At 47.0% G+C, this 23,584-nt stretch overlaps 5 protein-coding genes, 2 non-coding genes and 1 pseudogene across 15 annotated transcripts; 4 read left to right on the plus strand and 4 right to left on the minus strand.

Moving 5' to 3' along the window:
• Window position 1: 1 nt before the first annotated feature.
• alkbh2 (alkB homolog 2, alpha-ketoglutarate dependent dioxygenase) lies at window positions 2-5,256 on the minus strand. Of its 8 annotated transcripts, none has more exons than XM_056420106.1 (5): window positions 5,169-5,252; window positions 2,292-2,413; window positions 1,575-1,890; window positions 1,299-1,497; window positions 2-1,045 (listed from the first exon to the last, which is right to left on the minus strand). In XM_056420106.1, the coding sequence occupies exons 3-5, from the start codon at window positions 1,831-1,833 to the stop codon at window positions 712-714; spliced, it is 792 nt and encodes a 263-aa protein (XP_056276081.1). In that variant the 5' UTR covers window positions 1,834-1,890; window positions 2,292-2,413; window positions 5,169-5,252; the 3' UTR covers window positions 2-711. The 8 variants fall into 8 exon arrangements, with proteins under 8 accessions (XP_056276081.1, XP_056276082.1, XP_056276085.1 ...); XM_056420107.1 differs by lacking the exon at window positions 5,169-5,252 and adding an exon at window positions 5,068-5,158; XM_056420110.1 differs by lacking the exon at window positions 2,292-2,413 and having other exon boundaries at window positions 5,169-5,256.
• On the plus strand, window positions 3,440-8,293 carry unga (uracil DNA glycosylase a). Of its 2 annotated transcripts, XR_008832442.1 has the most exons (8): window positions 3,440-4,997; window positions 5,200-5,421; window positions 5,505-5,597; window positions 6,089-6,186; window positions 7,020-7,108; window positions 7,191-7,369; window positions 7,442-7,714; window positions 7,832-8,293. XR_008832442.1 is itself a non-coding variant. In XM_056420104.1 (7 exons), exons 1-7 carry the CDS (start codon window positions 4,908-4,910, stop codon window positions 7,580-7,582), a joined length of 912 nt encoding a protein of 303 aa, XP_056276079.1. In that variant the 5' UTR covers window positions 3,440-4,907; the 3' UTR covers window positions 7,583-7,800. The 2 variants fall into 2 exon arrangements, 1 of the variants encoding a protein (XP_056276079.1); XM_056420104.1 differs by lacking the exon at window positions 7,832-8,293 and having other exon boundaries at window positions 7,442-7,800.
• An 834-nt stretch (window positions 8,294-9,127) lies between these two features.
• On the plus strand, window positions 9,128-11,103 carry pxmp2 (peroxisomal membrane protein 2). The gene is made up of 5 exons (XM_056420114.1): window positions 9,128-9,334; window positions 10,039-10,161; window positions 10,272-10,434; window positions 10,598-10,717; window positions 10,791-11,103. Exons 1-5 carry the CDS (start codon window positions 9,225-9,227, stop codon window positions 10,857-10,859), a joined length of 585 nt encoding a protein of 194 aa, XP_056276089.1. The 5' UTR covers window positions 9,128-9,224; the 3' UTR covers window positions 10,860-11,103.
• A 145-nt stretch (window positions 11,104-11,248) lies between these two features.
• Window positions 11,249-12,239, minus strand: LOC130197424 (ubiquitin-like protein ISG15). Its single transcript, XM_056420115.1, has 2 exons — window positions 12,153-12,239; window positions 11,249-12,074 (listed from the first exon to the last, which is right to left on the minus strand). Exon 2 carries the CDS (start codon window positions 12,066-12,068, stop codon window positions 11,592-11,594), a length of 477 nt encoding a protein of 158 aa, XP_056276090.1. The 5' UTR covers window positions 12,069-12,074; window positions 12,153-12,239; the 3' UTR covers window positions 11,249-11,591.
• A 741-nt stretch (window positions 12,240-12,980) lies between these two features.
• Window positions 12,981-21,261, minus strand: gatc (glutamyl-tRNA amidotransferase subunit C). Its single transcript, XM_056419478.1, has 5 exons — window positions 20,934-21,261; window positions 20,800-20,850; window positions 19,953-20,122; window positions 19,735-19,838; window positions 12,981-13,290 (listed from the first exon to the last, which is right to left on the minus strand). Exons 1-5 carry the CDS (start codon window positions 21,126-21,128, stop codon window positions 13,232-13,234), a joined length of 579 nt encoding a protein of 192 aa, XP_056275453.1. The 5' UTR covers window positions 21,129-21,261; the 3' UTR covers window positions 12,981-13,231.
• On the minus strand, window positions 15,790-16,782 carry LOC130197025 (ubiquitin-like protein ISG15; annotated as a pseudogene).
• Window positions 21,262-21,371: 110 nt separating the features above from the next.
• On the plus strand, window positions 21,372-21,444 carry trnak-uuu (transfer RNA lysine (anticodon UUU)). Its single transcript has one exon. It is a non-coding gene; the product is annotated as a tRNA-Lys (tRNA).
• A 358-nt stretch (window positions 21,445-21,802) lies between these two features.
• On the plus strand, window positions 21,803-21,875 carry trnak-uuu (transfer RNA lysine (anticodon UUU)). Its single transcript has one exon. It is a non-coding gene; the product is annotated as a tRNA-Lys (tRNA).
• Window positions 21,876-23,584: the final 1,709 nt, after the last annotated feature.

The raw sequence follows: 23,584 nt of genomic DNA on the forward strand, positions 1-23,584 counted from the left end.
CTAGAGCCAGGGTCATTATTGGTACTTTTGAGACGATAGAATATCAAGCAGAGACTTCCTGATGCGTCCGTGTCAGACGCTGAAGCTCCGAAGCTGCAGCGGGTCGCCGTTTTTAATCAAACTATTTTAATAATCAATTTGTTTTCGTTGTTGCAGCCGACAACTGATTGTAGTTTCCTAAATTTAATTTATGTCAGTTGAATCTGTTTTTGGGGGTTCGTCTGGGTTTCATCTCGTTTTATTTAAAGCAGACCTGCTTCCTTATGGAAATAGTTCCTTTGTTTTGCATGTCGGTGTATTTTAATTTAATTACATCTATTGAATTAAAATGGTTTTATTTTAAACCCCTCCCACTGTAGGTCTGACCTCAGTCCCCCATACAGTGACCATAATAAACAGTGATTTGCTATCAGGCACGAAGAGGAGCATTCAGTGCAACCCGATGCTAACGGAGCCGTCAGCGCTGCACTCAAGGAGAGTCGGACCGTTTTCAGAAGGATGCATGTTCAGGTCATGGTTTCCTGAGGGACCTCATGGAAGTGAGTCAGGAGTTTGGACTCCTGTCATTTTAAACATGTACTTTAAACCCTGGTTCTGTCATTTAGTCGCCCAGATTCAGTTCCTATGAACAAATACATTTTCAATGTGTGATATCCATGTGCCCAGCAACAGGTCCGTCCTCCGCTTCGTCCCAGATGGTGGGCCCCGTGCTCAGAGGAGAGGATGCTCACGTGACCCTCTCCTTCTGCCCGGCAGGACGCGTCTGAAGGTGAGGTTGATGCGAGGCAGGGACGTCTTCTTCCGGACCGGGAGGCTGTGGTACCAGAACGTGTTGGTCGGGGAGTTCATGAGGAGCAAGCTTCCGTGAGCGAGCTCCAGCTTCACAGGGTCCATCTGGCGGACGCCGTGTCTCCCGCGAGCGTCTCTGTGGCGAAAGATAAGGTCTCGCGCCGCTCCCAGAGAGACGGAGGCGATGGGAGCGAGGGGGTCCAGCTCCCTCTCGTCGTCTCGGTGCTCGCCCATGTGATCCCGACCGTCTCTGTACCTGGGGGACAGGAGACCACCTTCAGCAGGGAGACACACATCCAACTTCTGGTGTAGCGGTCCAAGGATGGAAGAACGTTGAGATGGATGTAAGAATGGTGAACTCCTTTTTGGTTTTCAAGGGAATTATTTATTAAACTTCTTTCTGTTTTTGTATATTATATATAATAATATTGTCTTGTATTTGATTTGATTGACTGAATAAAATAAAATACACAAACTGATCTGAAAGCATGTGTTCAGGAATGCCTCACCTGTTGACCAGAACAAAGTTAAATGTTTGTCCGGTTGTTTTCGTGACAACATCCCGAATATATTCCAAGGTCGGAGTCCAGGGCCGGGCTGAACGCGGCACTCCAGAATACGTGTAGGTCAGACCCGCATCGCCATACGTGGCCTGCTTTCTCGGGATGCCGTGCACCTTTCCAAACACCTGGACCGTTGCTTCTTCCCCTGGAACAAAAACATCCGCGATAGATCAACAACTCTGCAGCGCCTGGTCCTCTGCAGAAGGAGGTGTGGTGCTGTACCTGTCGAGTACACCACCTCCTCCTCCAGCTGCTTAAACAGCTGGTCTGCTTCCTCTGTGGAGAGCAGCAGAGCATAGTCACAGTCGAGTCCCTCCGCCTCCACTTTCTGCCAGGGAACCGGGTGAGAGAACTCGTCTTCCTCATCGTCTTCCTCATCGTCCTCCTGCTGCGCCGTCCTCTCGTCACTCTCCAGTTTCATCCTCTTCTGTGGACTTTGGGCTTTGTTATTGCTGGAGAGTTTATTCTCAAACTTTTCCATTTCAGTAACCGGTTATCTGTGGGACTCTGGATCCTGTATTTTAGGATTTTTAAAGACCTGGGTGATGCAAAAGAGGTGGAACATGAACTATGATTTAGTAAATAAATCTGTACACAATTATTATTATTAATACACCATATGTCTCAGCATATTAACATATGTACAACTAATAAAAGCAGGGCTGCAACATTTTTATAATGTTAATACATTTTTTATTTTTTTACAATGAATCGCTTCTTAATGTAGAAAAAAGTCAAAATGCCAATCACAAATTCCCTGAGCGGTATTCAACATTAAAACAGTTCAACATATTGAATATAATGTCAAACATATCACATGGAGCACATTCTCATATTTAGGAACTTTTAAGAATAAAAATGATTTGGGGTATTTCTGCTTTCAAATTGTAAAATGTATTCATTATCAAAATAGTCGACGATTAATTTATGTCCACTGACTATAGAGCGTATTCACGTGACGTCAGCATCTCACATCTTGGGGTCCACTTATGAAAGGTCAGGAGAAGTTGACCTGTTGTGTCCTGTTTGATTATGCGAGAGTCCAGCCACCTCGTGTCCTTCTGCATTACCAAAGACAGATTTCAGCGGTTGGAATTGAATATTCGCAACGCTTTTTTACCTGATTTTACTCGCTCAACACTTTGTGGTTAATTCGCTAGTTACCCCTAGTTACCAGCACATAGCCCGGTCACATTCCTGTCAAACAGTTTTCATTTCCGCTATCGACCATGGGACATTAACAACTATTTCTGCGTTATACTTGCTGTAGAAATACCACGTCAAGCGCCCCGTGTCTGGGTTCATATATGATCCGTAGTCGCACAGCTCCGCCTCCAGGACGAGTGTCTGGATGAAGCCGCTTCCAGCTCCTTCAGGACCAGCAGTACCTGTTTGGCTGGCCGTGCTGATGCTGTTCCCATGGAGCCAGTGATTTATTTTACCTCGACATGAATCACAGAGTAAAGGCAGACATCGCCCGACGGAGTTGCCATGTTCATGGCTTCCTCCCAAGTTTCCATCCACAGTTCCTTTTGCGCAAGTGAAACATTGATTTTCGCTCGGCGAGAAAGCAAAAAGAGATTATTGACGAGAGTCAATGGAAACGAGCCCACAACCCGATGTGTCAACAGAAACACATGAGAACAGTCCTGACGCTCAGACGCCGAGTGAAGCTGAAGTAGATGACCAGTTGAAGTAATAGCCTGTCTTGTTGAGCTGATAAACCCATATTCTGAATCATTAGTCCCACATCCAACAATGAGGCACAGAACCATAATCACAAGGCACACCGCTTTGAACTGAAATCGTGAGTGAGATTTTGTCGGGGGTGACCAAAATGTTGCCGCGCACGCAGCCACGCACGTTGGTGGCTCAAATATCAGGAAATTTGAATTAATGTGGCGTTGTACCCATGTTGTACCCATGTTGTCCCCATGTTGTCCCCATGTTGTCCCCATGTTATACCCATGTTGTACCCATGTTGTACCCATGTTGTACCCATGTTGTCCCCATGTTGTCCCCATGTTGTACCCATGTTGTACCCATGTTGTACCCATGTTGTACCCATGTTGTACCCATGTTGTACCCATGTTGTCCCCATGTTGTACCCATGTTGTCCCCATGTTGTACCCATGTTGTACCCATGTTGTACCCATGTTGTACCCTGCATTCTGGCCTGGCAAAAGTCTTTTACAAGGCATCTTTGCTACCGTAAATAATTAAAATGTTTTTTAATAACTACTCTTTTACAAAAACATGACTAATTCTATTGCACAAATGTCCTGTCTTTATGTTAAATTCTTTATAATACATCTTACTTGTTCAAAGAGCTGTCTTGAAAATTTTTGAGAGGGTCCTTTTCCTAGGCCTGCAAATAAAGTGATACATGCTATGTGGGCAGCCTTAACAAACAATGCTCTGATGTGTTGAGCATGCAGGATACCAAGAGGTTAACAAGGTGCTCTCCTGCTGCTCCTTATGACAGCTGAGTTTACATCACCTCACAAAATCACACGCACAAACACAACACATTATTTCAAGATTTAAAGTTTAAGAGAGTGAGAACTTAATTGAACCACATGTCATTAACAGGGCTCTTAAGTTTTGAAGACAGGCAAGAGTGACATATCTATCCAGGATGCTTTATTTTCATTGGTTGCTGGATTAAATCTTACCCAGATACAACAGCGACGTTTTTTTCTGATTGGCTATTGTGTAGCAAATTTCTTTTTTTTGATTGGCTGATAAGTGGCACCTCAGCAGAACTCCAGGGGAGCGCTTGATTCCTCCACGGTGAGGGCAGCGCGGCTCATGTTGGCGGCACATTAAAACATTAAATAGCCGACAGTTTTTTCAGCGTGAGAAATACGATGTGTGGCGGGAGTGCGTGACTTAAGACCGAAATGCGTGACTGTCCCGCTCAATGCGTGACACTTGAGAGCCCTGCACTAACACACCGTAGTCTCTGCTCGTTGTGTCTGTTTGAAAATCTTCTTCTGTTGCTAACTTCGGGACTCTTTGGGGTAAATAGGATGTCTATGCAGCGAATAGGTTTATAGATGCGCTCCTTAGCGCCATCTATCGTCGCGGAGTTTGAAAAGAAACCAACGCGCCTCGGCCCAAAATCAGAATTTCTTTTGCCGTGAGATATTGGTTGTGTGGCGTGAGAGCGTGAAAACATGCAAAAGCGTGTGTCACACAGCGAAACCGTGAGAGTTGGTAGCTCTGGAATGGTCATTTCTAAAGAAGAGCGGCATAAAATAAAGCAAAACAATGCCGCGCATGGACCCCAACATGGCCGCCAAAGGTTGTTGTGGTCACGTGAGTGAATACGCTCAATAAGGCGACATGATCCCGTTAAACGACGCAGTATGACGTCATGGAGAGCCGCGCGCAGCTCCTCAGCCTCAATCTGATTCGTCATTTCTTTTGGCGCCATTTCATGATCAGTTGGAACGTGTGTGTCTCGCGAGGGGACCACTGCGCGCGTGCACGAGCTCGTATCTCGATACTTTAGTTAGTTTACAGCAGCGCGACGCGGAGTGCAGCGACACGATGATGGGACAAAAAAACATCAACTCGTTTTTTTCGCCAGTGTCGAAGAAGAGACTTTCTAAGGAAGCCAAGGAGGACGCCGAGCACCCGGTAAGCGCACCTGTGTGTTACGGTAACACGTGACGGTAACAGGTAACGGTGTAAGCACCAGCTCGTGTACCTGGAGGAGCGCTCGGGACTCCAAGCTGCGTTCACGAGCACCGCGGGGTTCTCTGCTGTTGGTCACTGTCGACGGCTGATGACGTCAGACTCGCTTCTCACCTGCTGGTGTTTCAATGCTTCCTCCGTACAGAAGAAGCTGAAGGCCTCGGCGGGGGAGCCGGCGCCTCCTCCCCCGGGGCAGCGGGACGAGGAGGAGCCGGCGCCTCCTCCCCCGGGGCAGCGGGACGAGGAGGAGCCGGCGCCTCCTCCCCCGGGGCAGCGGGACGAGGAGGCCGCGCTGGAGCTTCCGGGCTTCGGGGGAAGCTGGAGAGACGCACTGGCGGCGGAGTTTGGGAAGCCGTACTTCAAACGCGTGAGGGAGATGCCGCCGCGCGCGCGCCTCGCCGTCCCGGTGTCACGTGGGAACAGAGTGAGTAACTTCCGCTCTCCTCGCAGCTGATGACCTTCGTCTCTGAGGAGCGGAGCCGCGGCTCGGTGTTCCCTCCGGCCGAGGACGTCTTCACCTGGACGCAGTGTGACGTCAGACAGGTGAGTTGATCTGCGGGGCTCACCTGGTGGTACCTGAACGCAGCACACGGCGTTTAATATGGAAAGAGGTCTGTGTGTCTGTGTGTGTGTGTGTGTGTGTCTCTGTGTGTGTGTCTCTGTGTGTGTGTGTCTGTGTGTGTGTGTCTCTGTGTGTGTGTGTGTACGTCTCTGTGTGTGTGTCTCTGTGTGTGTACGTCTCTGTGTGTGTGTGTGTGTGTCTCTGTGTGTGTGTGTGTGTGTCTCTGTGTGTGTCTGTGTGTGTGTCTCTGTGTGTGTGTGTGTGTGTGTGTGTGTGTGTCTGTGTGTGTGTGTGTGTCTCTGTGTGTGTGTGTGTGTCTCTGTGTGTGTGTGTACGTCTCTGTGTGTGTGTGTCTGTGTTTGTGTGTCTCTGTGTGTGTCTGTGTGTGTGTCTCTGTGTGTGTGTGTCTCTGTGTGTGTCTGTGTGTGTGTGTCTCTGTGTGTGTCTCTTTTAAATGATGTCTCACCTTCAGGTGAAGGTGGTGATTCTGGGCCAGGACCCGTACCACGGGCCTCACCAGGCTCATGGGCTGTGCTTCAGCGTCAGGAGGCCGGAGCGTCCTCCGCCCAGGTGAACACCACTTGTGTGTCTACCTGTGAGCCGGTGTTCCGGTTCAACCTGAGACCCTGTTAGCTGGCGACCTTCGGTCCAATGCGTCTGTTGTTGTCGTAGTTACGGCAGATGTTGATCATAGCAGGAGAACACGCAGCTGTCCTCGCGAATGCCGCATTGTTTAGTTCTCCAGTTCAATGAGAAACCTTCTGGTGTCTGAAGGAGACGATGGAGAAGAGGAAGCGTCCAGCGACTTGAAGCCACCAGTTCTCTGCTTCGTGGTGACCGGTGGCCGCAGTGCAGGTTATTTAATTGTGCGAACAGAGTAAACCGTGTCGCTCTTGGCCTAGTGGTCAGATCCCCGTCAATGCACCTTTCCCCCCCAAAAACATGAGTTTGAATCCCGTAACATCTTTATATATATGTGTTGTTGTACTACAGAGTTATGATACGTGATACATGTTTGCACAAAACAGACTCCCAATTGTATGTTGATTAAGTGTTTATTTATTTGACCAAATGTATTTCAAAGGAAGGGCAGTTTGCTAACTTCCTGTTTCAACCCATAAACAACACGCGACGCTTCAAGTCGCTGGACCTCTTCTCCATCGTCTCCTTCAGACACCAGAAGGTTTCTCATTGAACTGGAGAACTAAACAATGCGGCATTCGCGAGGACAGCTGCGTGTTCTCTTGCTATGATCAACATCTGCCGTAACTACGACAACAACAGACGCGTTGGACCGAAGGTCTCCAGTTAACAGGGTCTCAGGTTGAAGCGTAACACCGGTCCTTCAGACCGCAGCGTTCCTCTTTAAATGTTCATCACACCTGGGATCCTTTTCCATGTAGTTTGGGGAACGTGTTCAAAGAGCTGGCGTCTGACATCGAAGGCTTTCAGCACCCGGGTCACGGGGACCTGACGGCGTGGGCCGCTCAAGGTATCCAACGTTGACCCAAAGCTGCACCAGAGAGCGCTCGTTGCTCCTTCCTCACCTGCCTCCACCCGGCCCCTCGCCTCAGGTGTGCTGTTGCTCAACGCCGTGTTGACGGTCCGAGCGCACCGGGCCAACTCCCACAAGGACCGCGGCTGGGAGACCTTCACGGACGCCGTGGTGAGGTGGCTCAGCGCCAACCTGCACGGCCTGGTGTTCCTGCTGTGGGGAGCGTACGCGCAGAAGAAGGGCGCCGCCATCGACAGGGTGGGTCTCGCCGCTTCACGCCGCTTCACGCCGCTTCACCTGTTGCACGCGCCTGACTGTGTTCTGTTGCAGAAGCGGCACCACGTGCTGCAGGCGGTGCATCCCTCGCCCTTGTCTTGTCATCGAGGATTCTTTGGATGCAAGCATTTCTCAAAGGCCAACGAGCTGCTGAAGACATCCGGGAAGTCTCCCGTGAACTGGAAGGAACTTTAAGATGTTCTTCATATTTCCTTGCATGCGTGTTGTCAACTTCAAAGTGAAACATCAGCGTTCACAGCCGACTGCACAGAGGTCTCTGACGGCCTTCACCTGGGCGGCTGAGTTGTCACGGCCTTTTCTAAAACGGTTTGTTAATCATTGTAAATATTGTTGTGTTTTTTAATGTACATTCTTTTTAAATATTGGTTCTATTAAAGTGGTTCCAAAAAGTGTTTTCATTTGAATGTCTCTAAATGTGCTCAGGAGTGTCAGCCTTCCTCAGGTGTCATAGAGCTGCTGTCCGTCTCCCCTGCCGCTTCTTTACTGGAACAAAGAGAATTGTGTGTACGGCATTTCAATCAGGTAAGACCCGTTAAATGAAGAAAGGATGTTTATTGTTAACATGTGATGTGCAACGATGAAGTCTCAGAGCCTTTGGCGCTTGGACTCTATGGGGAGATTTGAGGTTGAGGGCTGACTGCCCTGATCAGCAACGAGGTGGACCCCCCCCCCCCCCCCCATGGAGTCCAGACCTGGTGGTGCTGACGAGCTCAAGCTGATGGATCCTTGAAGACTGGCTGGAGATGGGGTGGTGGAGGGGGGGGGGTGCATGACAGCAACCTGAATGAACTGAAGGAGCCACGTCATCAGTTCCCCTTATTGGATCAGTGGACCAGCTGATCTTTGCAGCTGGAGTCACGGAGCGATGACGGCGAGTAAGTAATGAGTGAGCATGTGTGGGAAATGATTCACGGACTGAGGGATGAAGGCTGGGGGGGGGTCGTCCTGTCTGAACTTACGTGAAGCTTCATGAGTTGGTGGGACATGGACTGGATGTAGAATCTCCATAAAGACCGTTTCTAAAAGATGTGATGACTTGTCTTTTCATAACCTTCACTTAAAGATGGCTGCACTCGATCTTGGGTGTCAGTTCAAGTGTCCGCTGTATTTTAATAAGTACAGTTCTAAAAGTTAAATGAAATGTTCTTGATGAAAACGAGTCACGAATAAGATGCAGTGACAGTGGAGTGACGTCATCATGTCGTCCATTAAACACGTGACGCGGCTGGAACAGGAAGACAGACTCACGTGACCAGGCTGGCAGGGAAAGATTCTACGACCGAACATCTTCGTCAGCTGTTTTGTGACGTCACCTGGGGACTTGTGGCGTTATGCTATATGTATAATAATAATACATTCTATTTGGAGGCGCCTTTCAAGTCACCCAAGGTCACCTTACAATAAAATCAAACAGGATAAAAGTATGAAAGATTAAAAACACCATTAAAACAGAAGATCAACATAAAAACAAGTGAAGTGTACAGGATCCAGTTACAGGATATAGTTTTAGTTGTATATATATGTGTAAAGTTACTGTTCGTGGGTTATCTAAATCACAGATACAAGAACACGGAGACGAGGATGCAGCACAAGTTGGATCCTTTACTGGGGGACAACCCACCAGGCATGAACAAACGATCACAGAACTCCGTCGTCGTGACAGTCAAACACAATCGAGCACCGAGTGCTCGATCCACTGTACCTGGGGGCGTGGCTCCGCCGTGACGCTGCAGGCAGCGAGCAGCTCCTGCTCCACTCGCTGCTCCGTCGGTGCTGCTCGCGTCGCGGGGATGCTGGCTCGGCTCGGTATCTGACCATGCTCGTGGACCGGCGGCCCGTCCGGACCGCGGCCCTTCACGTCCGCTTCCTCCAACAGTACCTGGTTCTTCTGAAGAAGTACCCCGTCCTCACGAAGTCTGTGACGAGGTCAGTGTCCGCTGTTCTGCAGCCTGTTGTGGTTGGAGGCTCCGACCTGGCGGCCTCTAGTAGCTGAAGGGCTGACCCGGGCCGACCCGGGCCGACCCGGTCCACATGCAGCGTAACTGACTGTGTGCGACATGCTGACGAACACCTGATGGACCGTGGAGGTCTGGAGGTCTGGATCCTGGAGGTCTGGATGGTGGAATATGCCGACTACCAACTCTTCATCCACTCTGTCATCTTCATTGTGTTGTTCCTGTGTTTTAATGTGTGTGTAATGATTCCTTCTGGTCACATGACATCTATGACACCTGTCCATCCTGGAGAGGGATCCTCCTCTGTTCTCTCCTCAAGGGTTCTGACCTTTTACCCTGAAGGGTTGTTTGGGAGTTGTTCCTGATCCCATGTGAGGTCAAAGGTCAAAGGTCAGGGATGTCTCTGTGTACAGACTGTAAAGCACTCTGAGACGCATTTGTGAAAATGGGCTCTACAAATAAACAGAATTGAATAATGTCGCCATGGTTACCAGTTCTCAGTGTCTGTAGGCCGCTGTGTTTGCAGTGACCACAGGGTCATTGCTCTGGCTTCAGCCAATCGGCATCGGCCTGTAAAACCTCCCCTCACGACTCACTGGCTTACGTTCGATGTGGAGCCCGTTGTCACCGACCTGCTGCTCATGCATCGTGGTGTTTGTGTCCTTTTGTTTCCAGTGGCATCCTCACAGCTTTGGGAAATCTTCTGTCTCAAATTTTGGAGGCCAAAAAAAAAGCCACCAATGGATCCGTGGTCAGCCAGATGGACCCGGCTGGAGCGGCCCGCTACGCCCTTTATGGGTGAGACTGGAGACAGAAACGTGACTGGGGGTTGAAGTGCAGTGTGCAGGATATTGTAAAATATATCAAATGCATCCATTTTTGTGGTGACATTGTTCCTGGCTGTCTAGGTTGGTTGTTACAGGACCGCTGAGCCACTACTTCTACCAGCTGATGGAGGGGTGGCTGCCCCCCACAGAGCCGCTCTGCGTCGTGAAGCGGCTGCTCCTGGACCGGCTGCTGGTCGCCCCCGGCTTCCTGCTCGTCTTCTACTTTGTGATGAACGTCTTGGAGGTAGGTCGTCCGCCACGTCATCGTATCCAAGGGGCATTCCAGCAATTTGATCAAGTTAATGTGATTGGAAGAGACATAAACAAATACATTTAAAAAAAGGTTTGTGAAATTGTGCAGCGTAGGATGAATCCAGTAAATACAGAAGCATCCCGTATGTCTGCAGGGTAAAGGGCGGAGAGACTTTGAAAAGAAGATGAGAGGAAGTTACTGGACTGCTTTGAAGATGAATTGGAAAGTGTGGACTCCCTTCCAGTTCATCAATATCAACTTTGTGCCTGTTCAGGTTTGTTTTTCTCTGGCATGAACAAAGGAGTCCCACAGTGCCTCATGCTGACCCTCTTCCTGTGTCTTTGCAGTTCAGAGTGCTGTTTGCCAACATGGTCGCCTTATTCTGGTACGCCTACCTGGCATCGGTGAGGAAGTGAAACCTCGGGTTCCTCACGGAAAATGAACCTGGAGGAAACTTCAGCTTAGCTGTGACGTTGGCGTCTGTTGACTGTCCTGTTTATATACTGGACAACATCAAGTAGTATTCATTATGTTGACTTCAAGCCACGACAACATGCTCTGTTGGACACTAGTGTTTATAATTACTGAGGAGAATACATTTATTTGTCACAGAACACGAACAAAATGGTGTCCATTGAAATGGTAAACATTGCATTATGATTGAGTCTTAATAACTGGAATAATGTGTCGTTGAAACAACGCTCCCTGTCCCATTCGGGTTCCTTCTGGTTCTGGTCTTCAGGTACAGCTCCACCGGAATGGAGGAAATGATAAGCCCAAAGGAAATGTGAGGAAACAGCCACGCTGACATTTGTAAAGATATTTTATTTGTTTTAACAGTTAACACAAAGCGGTGTTTCACACGTGTGCTACCAAAGCCAAATAAAACGTTATTTTAAGACGTTACTGAATGCAGCAGCTTACATGGAGGAATGCAAGTATTCTTTTTCTAAATGAAAATACTAAATAAATAAATTAGAAGGCATTTGAAGCGTGTGATTCAATGAAAGCCAAATATCACATTCAGCCTGTTTCTAAGATGTTATGGAATGCAGAGGTTATTCTTTCCACATGAAAACACGAAATCAATCAATACAAAGAGGCATTTGAAGCGTGTGATTAAATCAAGTCCAGGAGCTGCAGCCTCCTCAGCCTCCTCTGAGGCGCAGCTTCAGTTCGATGGTGCTCAGCGCCTTGACCCCGTAGTGGGACAGTTTCTGATCCGCCTGCATCTCTCGGCTCTGGTGGGTGAGCCTCTGCTGGCTCACCGGGACCCCCTCCCGGCTCTGGACCCGGCTCATGAAGTGGCCCACGGTCTCGTCGGGTGTGATGTCGTAGGTGCTGGTCTGGCCCTTCTCGTTCTTGAAGAACACCTGCACGGGCTGGGCCACGGGCTCGGTGACCAGCAGCGACACCGTGGCGCCGGGCTGCAGGCCGCAGTGGCCGATGGCCCGGGAGTCGTCGCTGAGTTGGGTGTCCGCGTCGTCCAAGACAACCAGCTTCTGCCTCTCGGAGGGAACCCCGAGCTGCTGCTGGATCATCAGCTTCACCGAGCCCACCGTGTCCCGGGGGTCCACGCACAGGCGGTGGGAGAGCCCGTCCAGCATCTTGATGGTGATCTCCATGACGACCTGCAACATCACTCATGACATCAGAGTCGAGCAGAACCACCACGCACAGGTTCGGCTCGGAGCGGATCAGATGCTCACCTTGTGCAGCTTCCCGTCTCCAGAAGGTTCTCCGGAGTGTTTGTCAGCTGTCAGCGCAGCACGTTTATATACAGCCTGCCCCAGCTGACCCCCCCGCCCCCCCCAAGATTCGTTTTCCCTTCCCCGACACAATAACTTTCGGTTTCTATTCTCCCAACATGACTCCGCTGCATCAATCACACTTTGACTCCAGACTCCAGGTCCAGATAGTACAACACATTCAAATAGAATAAAAACATACAAACCCACAAGTAAAACCACTAAAAACCAAGAACTACACACGCCTTATACATGCAGCTGTCCCACTGCCTCCACAGCGGGGACTGGGAGCTGTAGTGCTGACTTATATTTAATCAAACATGATCTCCTTTTATGATAGATACACTTGTACATTAGATTTCTTAAAAGCACTTTGCATGTCTTGACTCCTGAGATAAAAGGTCCAAGACATTTGATTCTTCAGACACGAGGGAGTCATTACATGACATGTCATTACATCACATCACGTGTCATTTAGCAGACGCTTTTATCCAAAGCGACTTACAATAAGTGGAACTACAACAGTACCACAATAAGAGCTAAGTCACGAGATGATTGAACATTGGGGATTGTTGTTCTGCAGAGGACAGCTGGACTTCCCCGACCCAATAACTGTCGGTTTCTATTCTCCCAACATGACTCCGCTGCATGTTGTCGTCACAGACACGTGGAATGCTGAGTCATGACAAGGAGAGGCCAGGTCATGTCTGCTGATACCTGACGTCACCGTCTGACTCATGAATGTCACATGATTTCACATTTTTCTTGGAAACAAAACAAGAGACACGGTAGGATTACATATTGGTTTTGTTTTTTATTCAAGTGAAACAAAGATAGAATTAAAAAACAGATCATATTGTAAATCATAAATTAAACAATGCAGTGCCATTGCAGGGAATCCCCTCGTATCAAAGGATGCCAACAGGACTCACTCACACTTTGAATACAGTGATACTGAAACTAACCGAGGTGTCGATACTGCATCTGTGAAAAGAAACTGAAACATAACACACATGAATGTAAAAGAGTTATAAACGTCATCATTCAGAGTGTTTCCACACGGTGGCCCTCGCCTCCCTCCCTGGAAGAGGGATATTTCCTGCAATGAGAAAAATAAACCAGTTAAGGATCCTTTACAAACAAAAACACAATGAAAAATGATGCCATCATCTAATGTGAGATTATCTTCACTCCAGAGTGTTAGGTTGTAATAGTTTATTTTGATATTGCACATGTACAGAGAGGTCTATGCTTTAAATTAATACATATAGAAAGATATTATAACGGGAAATATTAGGGAGAATATTGATATTGTTGTTAATGTGTTATGAAGCATAGGGGTAATGTCTACTCTATGCATATGTCGATGGCAAGAAGTAATGTTATGTATGTGCATGGAGTGAATGTTAGTCTAGTATTTCAGAACTATTGGAGCCGGTTGAAGCCCGTGAAAGTGACTTAATTCAGACAATAATAGACGGGACTTTTATTGTGAAGGTGACTAATGCTGACAATGGTAGACAGGACTTTTATTGTGAAAATACTTGACCGGAAATGACGTTTTGACCAGGGGATCATGACATTCGACCCCTCATTGTTCTAGCGGGACTTGGAACCAACGAGAAGGTGTTAAGGGTGGGACTAACCTGTGAGAAGAGGTGATTAGCTGATGTTCTACTAACACACGATGTACTGGGAGACTCGCTCTCTTTCGTTCTGATGCTGGTTAGGTAGAACACTTGTTTCCTTGGAACATTGTACCTGTAGCTGAAGGGCTGACCCGGGCCGACCCGGGCCGACCCGGTCCACATGCAGCGTAACTGACTGTGTGCGACATGCTGACGAACACCTGATGGACCGTGGAGGTCTGGAGGTCTGGATCCTGGAGGTCTGGATGGTGGAATATGCCGACTACCAACTCTTCATCCACTCTGTCATCTTCATTGTGTTGTTCCTGTGTTTTAATTAGTGTGTAATGATTCCTTCTGGTCACATGACATCTATGACACCTGTCCATCCTGGAGAGGGATCCTCCTCTGTTCTCTCCTCAAGGGGTCTTACCTTTTACCCTGAAGGGTTGTTTGGGAGTTGTTCCTGATCCCATGTGAGGTCAAAGGTCAAAGGTCAGGGATGTCTCTGTGTACAGACTGTAAAGCACTCTGAGACACATTTGTGAAAATGGGCTCTACAAATAAACAGAATTGAATAATGTCGCCATGGTTACCAGTTCTCAGTGTCTGTAGGCCGCTGTGTTTGCAGTGACCACAGGGTCATTGCTCTGGCTTCAGCCAATCGGCATCGGCCTGTAAAACCTCCCCTCACGACTCACTGGCTTACGTTCGATGTGGAGCCCGTTGTCACCGACCTGCTGCTCATGCATCGTGGTGTTTGTGTCCTTTTGTTTCCAGTGGCATCCTCACAGCTTTGGGAAATCTTCTGTCTCAAATTTTGGAGGCCAAAAAAAAAGCCACCAATGGATCCGTGGTCAGCCAGATGGACCCGGCTGGAGCGGCCCGCTACGCCCTTTATGGGTGAGACTGGAGACAGAAACGTGACTGGATATTGTAAAATATATCAAATGCATCCATTTTTGTGGTGACATTGTTCCTGGCTGTCTAGGTTGGTTGTTACAGGACCGCTGAGCCACTACTTCTACCAGCTGATGGAGGGGTGGCTGCCCCCCACAGAGCCGCTCTGCGTCGTGAAGCGGCTGCTCCTGGACCGGCTGCTGGTCGCCCCCGGCTTCCTGCTCGTCTTCTACTTTGTGATGAACGTCTTGGAGGTAGGTCGTCCGCCACGTCATCGTATCCAAGGGGCATTCCAGCAATTTGATCAAGTTAATGTGATTGGAAGAGACATAAACAAATACATTTAAAAAAAGGTTTGTGAAATTGTGCAGCGTAGGATGAATCCAGTAAATACAGAAGCATCCCGTATGTCTGCAGGGTAAAGGGCGGAGAGACTTTGAAAAGAAGATGAGAGGAAGTTACTGGACTGCTTTGAAGATGAATTGGAAAGTGTGGACTCCCTTCCAGTTCATCAATATCAACTTTGTGCCTGTTCAGGTTTGTTTTTCTCTGGCATGAACAAAGGAGTCCCACAGTGCCTCATGCTGACCCTCTTCCTGTGTCTTTGCAGTTCAGAGTGCTGTTTGCCAACATGGTCGCCTTATTCTGGTACGCCTACCTGGCATCGGTGAGGAAGTGAAACCTCGGGTTCCTCACGGAAAATGAACCTGGAGGAAACTTCAGCTTCGCTGTGACGTTGGCGTCTGTTGACTGTCCTGTTTATATACTGGACAACATCAAGTAGTATTCATTATGTTGACTTCAAGCCACGACAACATGCTCTGTTGGACACTAGTGTTTATAATTACTGAGGAGAATACATTTATTTGTCACAGAACACAAACAAAATGGTGTCCATTGAAATGGTAAACATTGCATTATGATTGAGTCTTAATAACTGGAATAATGTGTCGTTGAAACAACGCTCCCTGTCCCATTCGGGTTCCTTCTGGTTCTGGTCTTCAGGGTACAGCTCCACCCGGAATGGAGGAAATGATAAGCCCAAAGGAAATGTGAGGAAACAGCCACGCTGACATTTGTAAAGATATTTTATTTGTTTTTAACAGTTAACACAAAGCGGTGTTTCACACGTGTGCTACCAAAGCCAAATAAAACGTTATTTTTAAGACGTTACTGAATGCAGCAGCTTACATGGAGGAATGCAAGTATTCTTTTTCTAAATGAAAATACTAAATAAATAAATTAGAAGGCATTTGAAGCGTGTGATTCAATGAAAGCCAAATATCACATTCAGCCTGTTTCTAAGATGTTATGGAATGCAGAGGTTATTCTTTCCACATGAAAACACGAAATCAATCAATACAAAGAGGCATTTGAAGCGTGTGATTAAATCAAGTCCAGGAGCTGCAGCCTCCTCAGCCTCCTCTGAGGCGCAGCTTCAGTTCGATGGTGCTCAGCGCCTTGACCCCGTAGTGGGACAGTTTCTGATCCGCCTGCATCTCTCGGCTCTGGTGGGTGAGCCTCTGCTGGCTCACGGGACCCCCTCCGGCTCTGGACCCGGCTCATGAAGTGGCCCACGGTCTCGTCGGGTGTGATGTCGTAGGTGCTGGTCTGGCCCTTCTCGTTCTTGAAGAACACCTGCACGGGCTGGGCCACGGCTCGGTGACCAGCAGCGACACCGTGGCGCCGGGCTGCAGGCCGCAGTGGCCGATGGCCCGGGAGTCGTCGCTGAGTTGGGTGTCCGCGTCGTCCAAGACAACCAGCTTCTGCCTCTCGGAGGGAACCCCGAGCTGCTGCTGGATCATCAGCTTCACCGAGCCCACCGTGTCCCGGGGGTCCACGCACAGGCGGTGGGAGAGCCCGTCCAGCATCTTGATGGTGATCTCCATGACGACCTGCAACATCACTCATGACATCAGAGTCGAGCAGAACCACCACGCACAGGTTCGGCTCGGAGCGGATCAGATGCTCACCTTGTGCAGCTTCCCGTCTCCAGAAGGTTCTCCGGAGTGTTTGTCAGCTGTCAGCGCAGCACGTTTATATACAGCCTGCCCCAGCTGACCCCCCCCCCCCCCCCAAGATTCGTTTTCCCTTCCCCGACACAATAACTTTCGGTTTCTATTCTCCCAACATGACTCCGCTGCATCAATCACACTTTGACTCCAGACTCCAGGTCCAGATAGTACAACACATTCAAATAGAATAAAAACATACAAACCCACAAGTAAAACCACTAAAAACCAAGAACTACACACGCCTTATACATGCAGCTGTCCCAGTGCCTCCACAGCGGGGACTGGGAGCTGTAGTGCTGACTTATATTTGATCAAACATGATCTCCTTTTATGATAGATACACTTGTACATTAGATTTCTTAAAAGCACTTTGCATGTCTTGACTCCTGAGATAAAAGGTCCAAGACATTTGATTCTTCAGACACGAGGGAGTCATTACACACTCAAAAAAAACGATTCAAGCCCTTCTTAGAGGTGACACATTTAAATATTGTTTGATGCATTTAAACAAATCAATTACAAAACGAAGATATTTATATTGAATGGGTGTAACACAAAATGTATGAATACTTTCATTTATTAGATTTATTTAGGTTACACTCACAAAAACGATTCAAGCCCTTCTTCGAGGTGACACATTTAAATATTGTTTGATAAATTAAAATAAATCAATTACAAAAATAGATATTTATATTTAATGGGTGTAACACAAAATGTATGAATACTTTCATTTATTAGATTTATTTAGGTTAGATGGTGCGCATATCAACTCAAAATAAATGTGTTTCATTGAGGACTACCTTTTGCGCATGCGCCAGCTGAAAATAAGTTGTTTACATGAGTTGAAGACACTTTCAGGGCTGTATGGTGGGGTAGTGGCTAGCACTGTCGCCTCAAAGCCAGAGGGCTGTGGGTTCAAATCCCAGTCGGGGTGATCCTTCTGTGTGGAGTTTGCATATTTTGTTAGTTAGTTTATATTTTGAGTTGGACAAACATAAATTAATTTAAATTAATGAATATCGTTATTTTATTTGAGATGTATTTGATACAAATGAGTTGGACTAACTTAATTACATTTTATTGCACTGATGTGCTAAATTTGAGTTGGAGTTGCATATAATTATTGGATGGAAAACCTGCCAACAATTTAATTGAGTTCATCCAATGAGTCATTTCTTTGAGTGCATGACATGTCATTACATCACATCACATCACGTGTCATTTAGCAGACGCTTTTATCCAAAGCGACTTACAATAAGTTCATCAACCTAGAGAACAAACTAAGAACAAGAATACAGGAAGTAACATTTCCTCAACATAGTGGAACTACAACAGTACCACAATAAGAGCTAAGTCACGAGATGATTGAACATTGGGGATTGTTGTTCTGCAGAGGACAGCTGGACTTCCCCGACCCAATAACTGTCGGTTTCTATTCTCCCAACATGACTCCGCTGCATGTTGTCGTCACAGACACGTGGAATGCTGAGTCATGACAAGGAGAGGCCAGGTCATGTCTGCTGATACCTGACGTCACCGTCTGACTCATGAATGTCACATGATTTCACATTTTTCTTGGAAACAAAACAAGAGACACGGTAGGATTACATATTGGTTTTGTTTTTTATTCAAGTGAAACAAAGATAGAATTAAAAAACAGATCATATTGTAAATCATAAATTAAACAATGCAGTGCCATTGCAGGGAATCCCCTCGTATCAAAGGATGCCAACAGGACTCACTCACACTTTGAATACAGTGATACTGAAACTAACCGAGGTGTCGATACTGCATCTGTGAAAAGAAACTGAAACATAACACACATGAATGTAAAAGAGTTATAAACGTCATCATTCAGAGTGTTTCCACACGGTGGCCCTCGCCTCCTCCTGGAAGAGGATATTTCCTGCAATGAGAAAAATAAACCAGTTAAGGATCCTTTACAAACAAAAACACAATGAAAAATGATGCCATCATCTAATGTGAGATTATCTTCACTCCAGAGTGTTAGGTTGTAATAGTTTATTTTGATATTGCACATGTACAGAGAGGTCTATGCTTTAAATTAATACATATAGAAAGATATTATAACGGGAAATATTAGGGAGAATATTGATATTGTTGTTAATGTGTTATGAAGCATAGGGGTAATGTCTACTCTATGCATATGTCGATGGCAAGAAGTAATGTTATGTATGTGCATGGAGTGAATGTTAGTCTAGTATTTCAGAACTATTGGAGCCGGTTGAAGCCCGTGAAAGTGACTTAATTCAGACAATAATAGACGGGACTTTTATTGTGAAGGTGACTAATGCTGACAATGGTAGACAGGACTTTTATTGTGAAAATACTTGACCGGAAATGACGTTTTGACCAGGGGATCATGACATTCGACCCCTCATTGTTCTAGCGGGACTTGGAACCAACGAGAAGGTGTTAAGGGTGGGACTAACCTGTGAGAAGAGGTGATTAGCTGATGTTCTACTAACACACGATGTACTGGGAGACTCGCTCTCTTTCGTTCTGATGCTGGTTAGGTAGAACACTTGTTTCCTTGGAACATTGTACCTGCGGAGCCTTACATCACCACGCAACCCACGATCGTGAGCTTTGGATTATTTGTTAAACTTTCGTTTATACTCCTTGCCATTAAATACTGTGAAACTTGATTCATCGTATCCAGTCCTGATTTTCCATCGAGCGCGAGGTGCCCCATCACAACTCTCACTCTTTAAGAGTAATACACAGAGTGTATATAATACATAGTAATGTGAATGAAAACACTAACATATGACAGTCTGAGTAGTTTACATGTCAACTAAAGGTGAGCTATACAGTGAAGACGGTAGTATACTTATTTATGGGCGGGGCATACATAGACTACAGGTAAGTGTAAGGCAGCTTTATTTCATTTGTTTGTGATAGTTTTATTTATTTAACATCTTAATCATAAAATCAACACTAATGTTTTTAAATGATTGTCTTCAGGTTGTTCTTTACCTGGTGGTGCCACAAAATATTCTTCGACTGTGTTTTTGGAGAGCTGCAGCAGTTCTTCAGCGCAGCCGGCGTCCACCACGACGTCGGCCCTCAGCGGCAACGCTCTGCAGGAGCATGAACACAACACGTCAACACCAGAGGAGGAGGAGGAGGAGCAGGAGGAGGAGGAGAGCTCCATTGTTGCTCCTTGGGCACTTACAACGGCAAGGAGCACATACCTGTCCTCCAGAACGGAGTCCATCGGCTCAACCCCCGAAGTGTCAACAACATGAAGCTGATCTGCAAACCGGATGGCTTCCTCCAGGCAGGCCAGTCCCTGTTGGGGGGGGAACTCCACCAAGGCCAGCCGCTCCAGCTGCTCCAGCAGGGCGGCGGGCAGCCGGGCCGGCTGCAACACCAAGGTGTGAGAGACGGCTTACCTCCACCGCATTCAGCGGGGCGTAACCTTTATTATTACACCCATTCATCACTTCTTCTCTGCAAACAAGGTCATGCTTCATGCCCCATACATTGACCTCTGGTCGTTGGTAATCTCCACCGTTTGGTTTTGTGTGACTTTGTTTTGATATTCTTCAAAACGGGGAAGAAAAACCCCAAAGTGACAGTCGGTGGTCAGAAGCTCCGCCTGTGCTGAACAACCCCAATGTGCAGCTCGGTGAGTGACAGTCGGTGGTCAGAAGCTCCGCCTGTGCTGAACAACCCCAATGTGCAGCTCGGTGAGTGACAGTCGGTGGTCAGAAGCTCCGCCTGTGCTGAACAACCCCAATGTGCAGCTCGGTGTGTCACAGTCAGTGGAAACACAAACAGGGAATTCAGGACCAGATGTTCCTGTCGAGGCCTCTTTAACAGACCAACCTGTGAATACATTTGGTTCACACGAGGACTGTGGATTTTGTCCTTCGTCAATTCCATGAAAGGGAATCAGGAAGGACTTTTTTATGAGCCAGTATGAACCAAAATGTTTACTCATATTTAAAATCTGTCATGAACTCCAGGACGTTCTAAGGTCACTAAGCCTTCCACAAACAACGGCAGTGTGTTCACATTCAGCCGTGAGGATGTTACCGGGGGAAGCTGGTCCTCTGGTATCAGCTCCCATGTAGCAACCTGTGGCACCTGCGAGAGGAAACACAGGACAACGCTCTGCATCGGCGACACAACAAACACACTGCAGGCAACACGCAGTGACCTTTACTCACCTTGGAGGGATGTGGCTCAGAGCTCAAGGGGCGCGTACCGTGTGGGATGTGGCTCTGCAGGCAGCTGCTTCTCCCTCTGTGGAGCTCCTCCAGCTCTGTGGCTGAGCTTCCATCGGTTGTTAACAGGTGAAATGAAGGCCGAGGGATTCTCATTGACACCGCACGACATTTAGCAGCGAGACTAAACGAGGACATGTTCCGGACACAGAGGAAACAAGCCCAAAGGTACTGACCAACTCACCGGGCGGATCAGCGTGGCTCTGACCCAGCGGACTGAACACCGGGCTGAACGAGCATAAACATCGCTACGACTTCCGGGAGCGAGGTAAAAACCTCCGGGTCAAACGAGAGGTCAGCCTCCACTTCCGGCGCCTCGCCTGTAGCTCAGCACTGACAGTAAAAGATACATAAGCAGTACCGTGCCGTGAGCCGTAGAGCGCCCGGATAGCTCAGTCGGTAGAGCATCAGACTTTTAATCTGAGGGTCCAGGGTTCAAGTCCCTGTTCGGGCGTAGATTGTTTTTCAACACGAGAATTTAAAACTCTCAAGAATGATTTTAACTCTTTCTACAATGTGACCGACAATCCTCCAGCTCAACGTCCTCATCAGCTTCACTGTCTCCATTTTAGAAAAAGCTTCAAAATTGCTGAATCTGGCCTCAAAGCATGAACTCAGGTCGCGGGTCGCAGTGTGCCGGGCTGGGTTCACCCCCTCAGTAATTACTCTCTTCATCGTGTTCGTGAATCTAAAACATGTCACAGACTATGACTGTCTCGCTTCACATTGAGCCTCTCCTCTGCCGGTCACAGGTGTTCAGCTCTGGAATCGAGCCGCCTATAAATACAGCCGTGTCGGATGAGGTTTGCGAAGCCCGGATAGCTCAGTCGGTAGAGCATCAGACTTTTAATCTGAGGGTCCAGGGTTCAAGTCCCTGTTCGGGCGGATTGTTTTTACTTCCAGGCTCATGGTGAATGGCTGACTACAGTATATAGAAGTCATAATGCTGGCAATGCACAACTTTAAAGTGGTCTGTATAATATACTCATATATATTATCAGGACAGTTAGATTTCCATTGAGCTCTTAGCTCGAGAAAACTGCCTCTAAAGAATCCCAGAGATCCAGTAAAGCTGTAAACGATTTGACTGTAACAATCGTACCAGTAGTAGCAATAGTGGGATTACATGTGGACATTCCAAATGACTTTCCTGAAAACAAGTTAAAGCGCAAAAGCCAAGAAGTGCACTGCTGATAGATTCATTGAAAAAGTGTCTGCATTAAAAGTTGAACTTCTCAAGAAGATAAGAGCTGAGACACAAGGAGGGAGAAGCTGGAAGAGAAACTGATGGACTGTGGAAGTTGTTGTCGTAAGTTGTGTTTGTAACAAGGAGTCGTTTCAGTAGCTGGAGTTATAGTCGTGGTGATAGCAGCAGAAGTATCCGTGGTTTATGAAAACCGGATTTATGTAACTTTTCCAATAAAATATGATTGTTTACTGTATCAAAGACTTTTGAAAGGTCTACGAAGACTATCCAAATGAATTCATTATTATCAGTGCAGATATAACTCTGTCCACAAGGTGGCGTAGATCCGCATGAAGGGAAGTGTCTTCATCTATACTGGTCCTTAAATCTAGAGCTACTATAGATCTGTTCATTGTGCTCAAGAACACTCATATGCTATCGGTTATTCATTTCCATATTTCTGTATTTTTAGATTTATTTCTGTATTTTATCTATTTTTGTATTTATTTCAGCATTTATTTTTTGATATTCAACAATTTTTTCGTCCTCAATATATTAAAAGTTATTCAGATTTATTTGGCAGGAATGTAGATTCAGTTTAATTCCATGGAGTAACACACACATCACAAGGTATTTGGAAAAATAATGACGATTCCATTTTTATTGTTTTATTATAAAAACATATACCATTTAATATATACTATATATGAACTCTCAGTATATCATTTGATTGTTTTAAAGACACATTTAGAACTGGCCACAAAATAAAACCATCAGCTTCACAAACAAAGCAGCATCTGAATGAGAAAATAAATAAATAAATACTTGCGAAATAAATGTCACATTATACCTAAAACATAAGTTTTCTGGCAGCAGTAAGCATCCACAGAAGCACCAATATCTAAAGCAACTCATCTTACCACATTCATAAAAACAATACTTGAAGATCAACTACATTTTAGGCTATGAATGACGAGCATGAACATCGGAAACTCAGGGCCAACATTATTATTCATTTAGGGGTTAAACACATATATTAAAAGCACGAGTTTCCCTCACACCGTCATGTGCCTCTCGCCCTCATCTTAAAGAATCTCAATAACATGGCGCCCAGCAACTTCTCCCCTGGTCTCTGAGCCGCTGACCCTCAACACGGGAGCCCCTCAGGGATGCGTGTTGAGCCCTCTCCTCTACTCCCTGTACACCCACGACTGCACGGCCATGCACAGCTCCAACGTCATCATCAAGTTTGCTGACGACACAACAGTGTTGGGGCTGATCACCGACGACGACGAGACAGCCTACAGGGAGGAGGTTGGATCACTGGTACAGTGGTGCCAGGAGAACAGCCTCGTCCTCAACGTCAAGAAGACCAAGGAGCTGATCGTGGACTACAGGAAGCGGAGAG

Source organism: Pseudoliparis swirei, chromosome 7, assembly GCF_029220125.1.
Source record: "Pseudoliparis swirei isolate HS2019 ecotype Mariana Trench chromosome 7, NWPU_hadal_v1, whole genome shotgun sequence".
NCBI lineage: Eukaryota > Metazoa > Chordata > Actinopteri > Perciformes > Liparidae > Pseudoliparis > Pseudoliparis swirei.

Excerpts from the sequence above, each read along its gene's own strand:
- gatc (XM_056419478.1), bottom strand. The coding sequence starts at position 21,128 with ATGTCCTCGTTTAGTCTCGCTGCTAAATGTCGTGCGGTGTCAATGAGA. Across the intron at positions 20,851-20,933 it reads CTGAGCCACATCCCTCCAAG|GTGCCACAGGTTGCTACATG; the intron begins GTGAGTAAAGGT and ends TTCCTCTCGCAG. Across the intron at positions 13,291-19,734 it reads ATATTTTGTGGCACCACCAG|GAAATATCCCTCTTCCAGGG; the intron begins GTAAAGAACAAC and ends TTCTCATTGCAG.
- pxmp2 (XM_056420114.1), top strand. The coding sequence starts at position 9,225 with ATGCTCGTGGACCGGCGGCCCGTCCGGACCGCGGCCCTTCACGTCCGC. Across the intron at positions 9,335-10,038 it reads CTCACGAAGTCTGTGACGAG|TGGCATCCTCACAGCTTTGG; the intron begins GTCAGTGTCCGC and ends TTTTGTTTCCAG. Across the intron at positions 10,162-10,271 it reads GCCCGCTACGCCCTTTATGG|GTTGGTTGTTACAGGACCGC; the intron begins GTGAGACTGGAG and ends CTGGCTGTCTAG.
- alkbh2 (XM_056420110.1), bottom strand. The coding sequence starts at position 1,833 with ATGGAAAAGTTTGAGAATAAACTCTCCAGCAATAACAAAGCCCAAAGT. Across the intron at positions 1,498-1,574 it reads GGAGGTGGTGTACTCGACAG|GGGAAGAAGCAACGGTCCAG; the intron begins GTACAGCACCAC and ends TTTTTGTTCCAG. Across the intron at positions 1,046-1,298 it reads AACTTTGTTCTGGTCAACAG|GTACAGAGACGGTCGGGATC; the intron begins GTGAGGCATTCC and ends CCTGTCCCCCAG.
- unga (XM_056420104.1), top strand. The coding sequence starts at position 4,908 with ATGATGGGACAAAAAAACATCAACTCGTTTTTTTCGCCAGTGTCGAAG. Across the intron at positions 5,422-5,504 it reads GGAAGCCGTACTTCAAACGC|CTGATGACCTTCGTCTCTGA; the intron begins GTGAGGGAGATG and ends CTCTCCTCGCAG. Across the intron at positions 5,598-6,088 it reads CGCAGTGTGACGTCAGACAG|GTGAAGGTGGTGATTCTGGG; the intron begins GTGAGTTGATCT and ends TCTCACCTTCAG.
- LOC130197424 (XM_056420115.1), bottom strand. The coding sequence starts at position 12,068 with ATGGAGATCACCATCAAGATGCTGGACGGGCTCTCCCACCGCCTGTGC.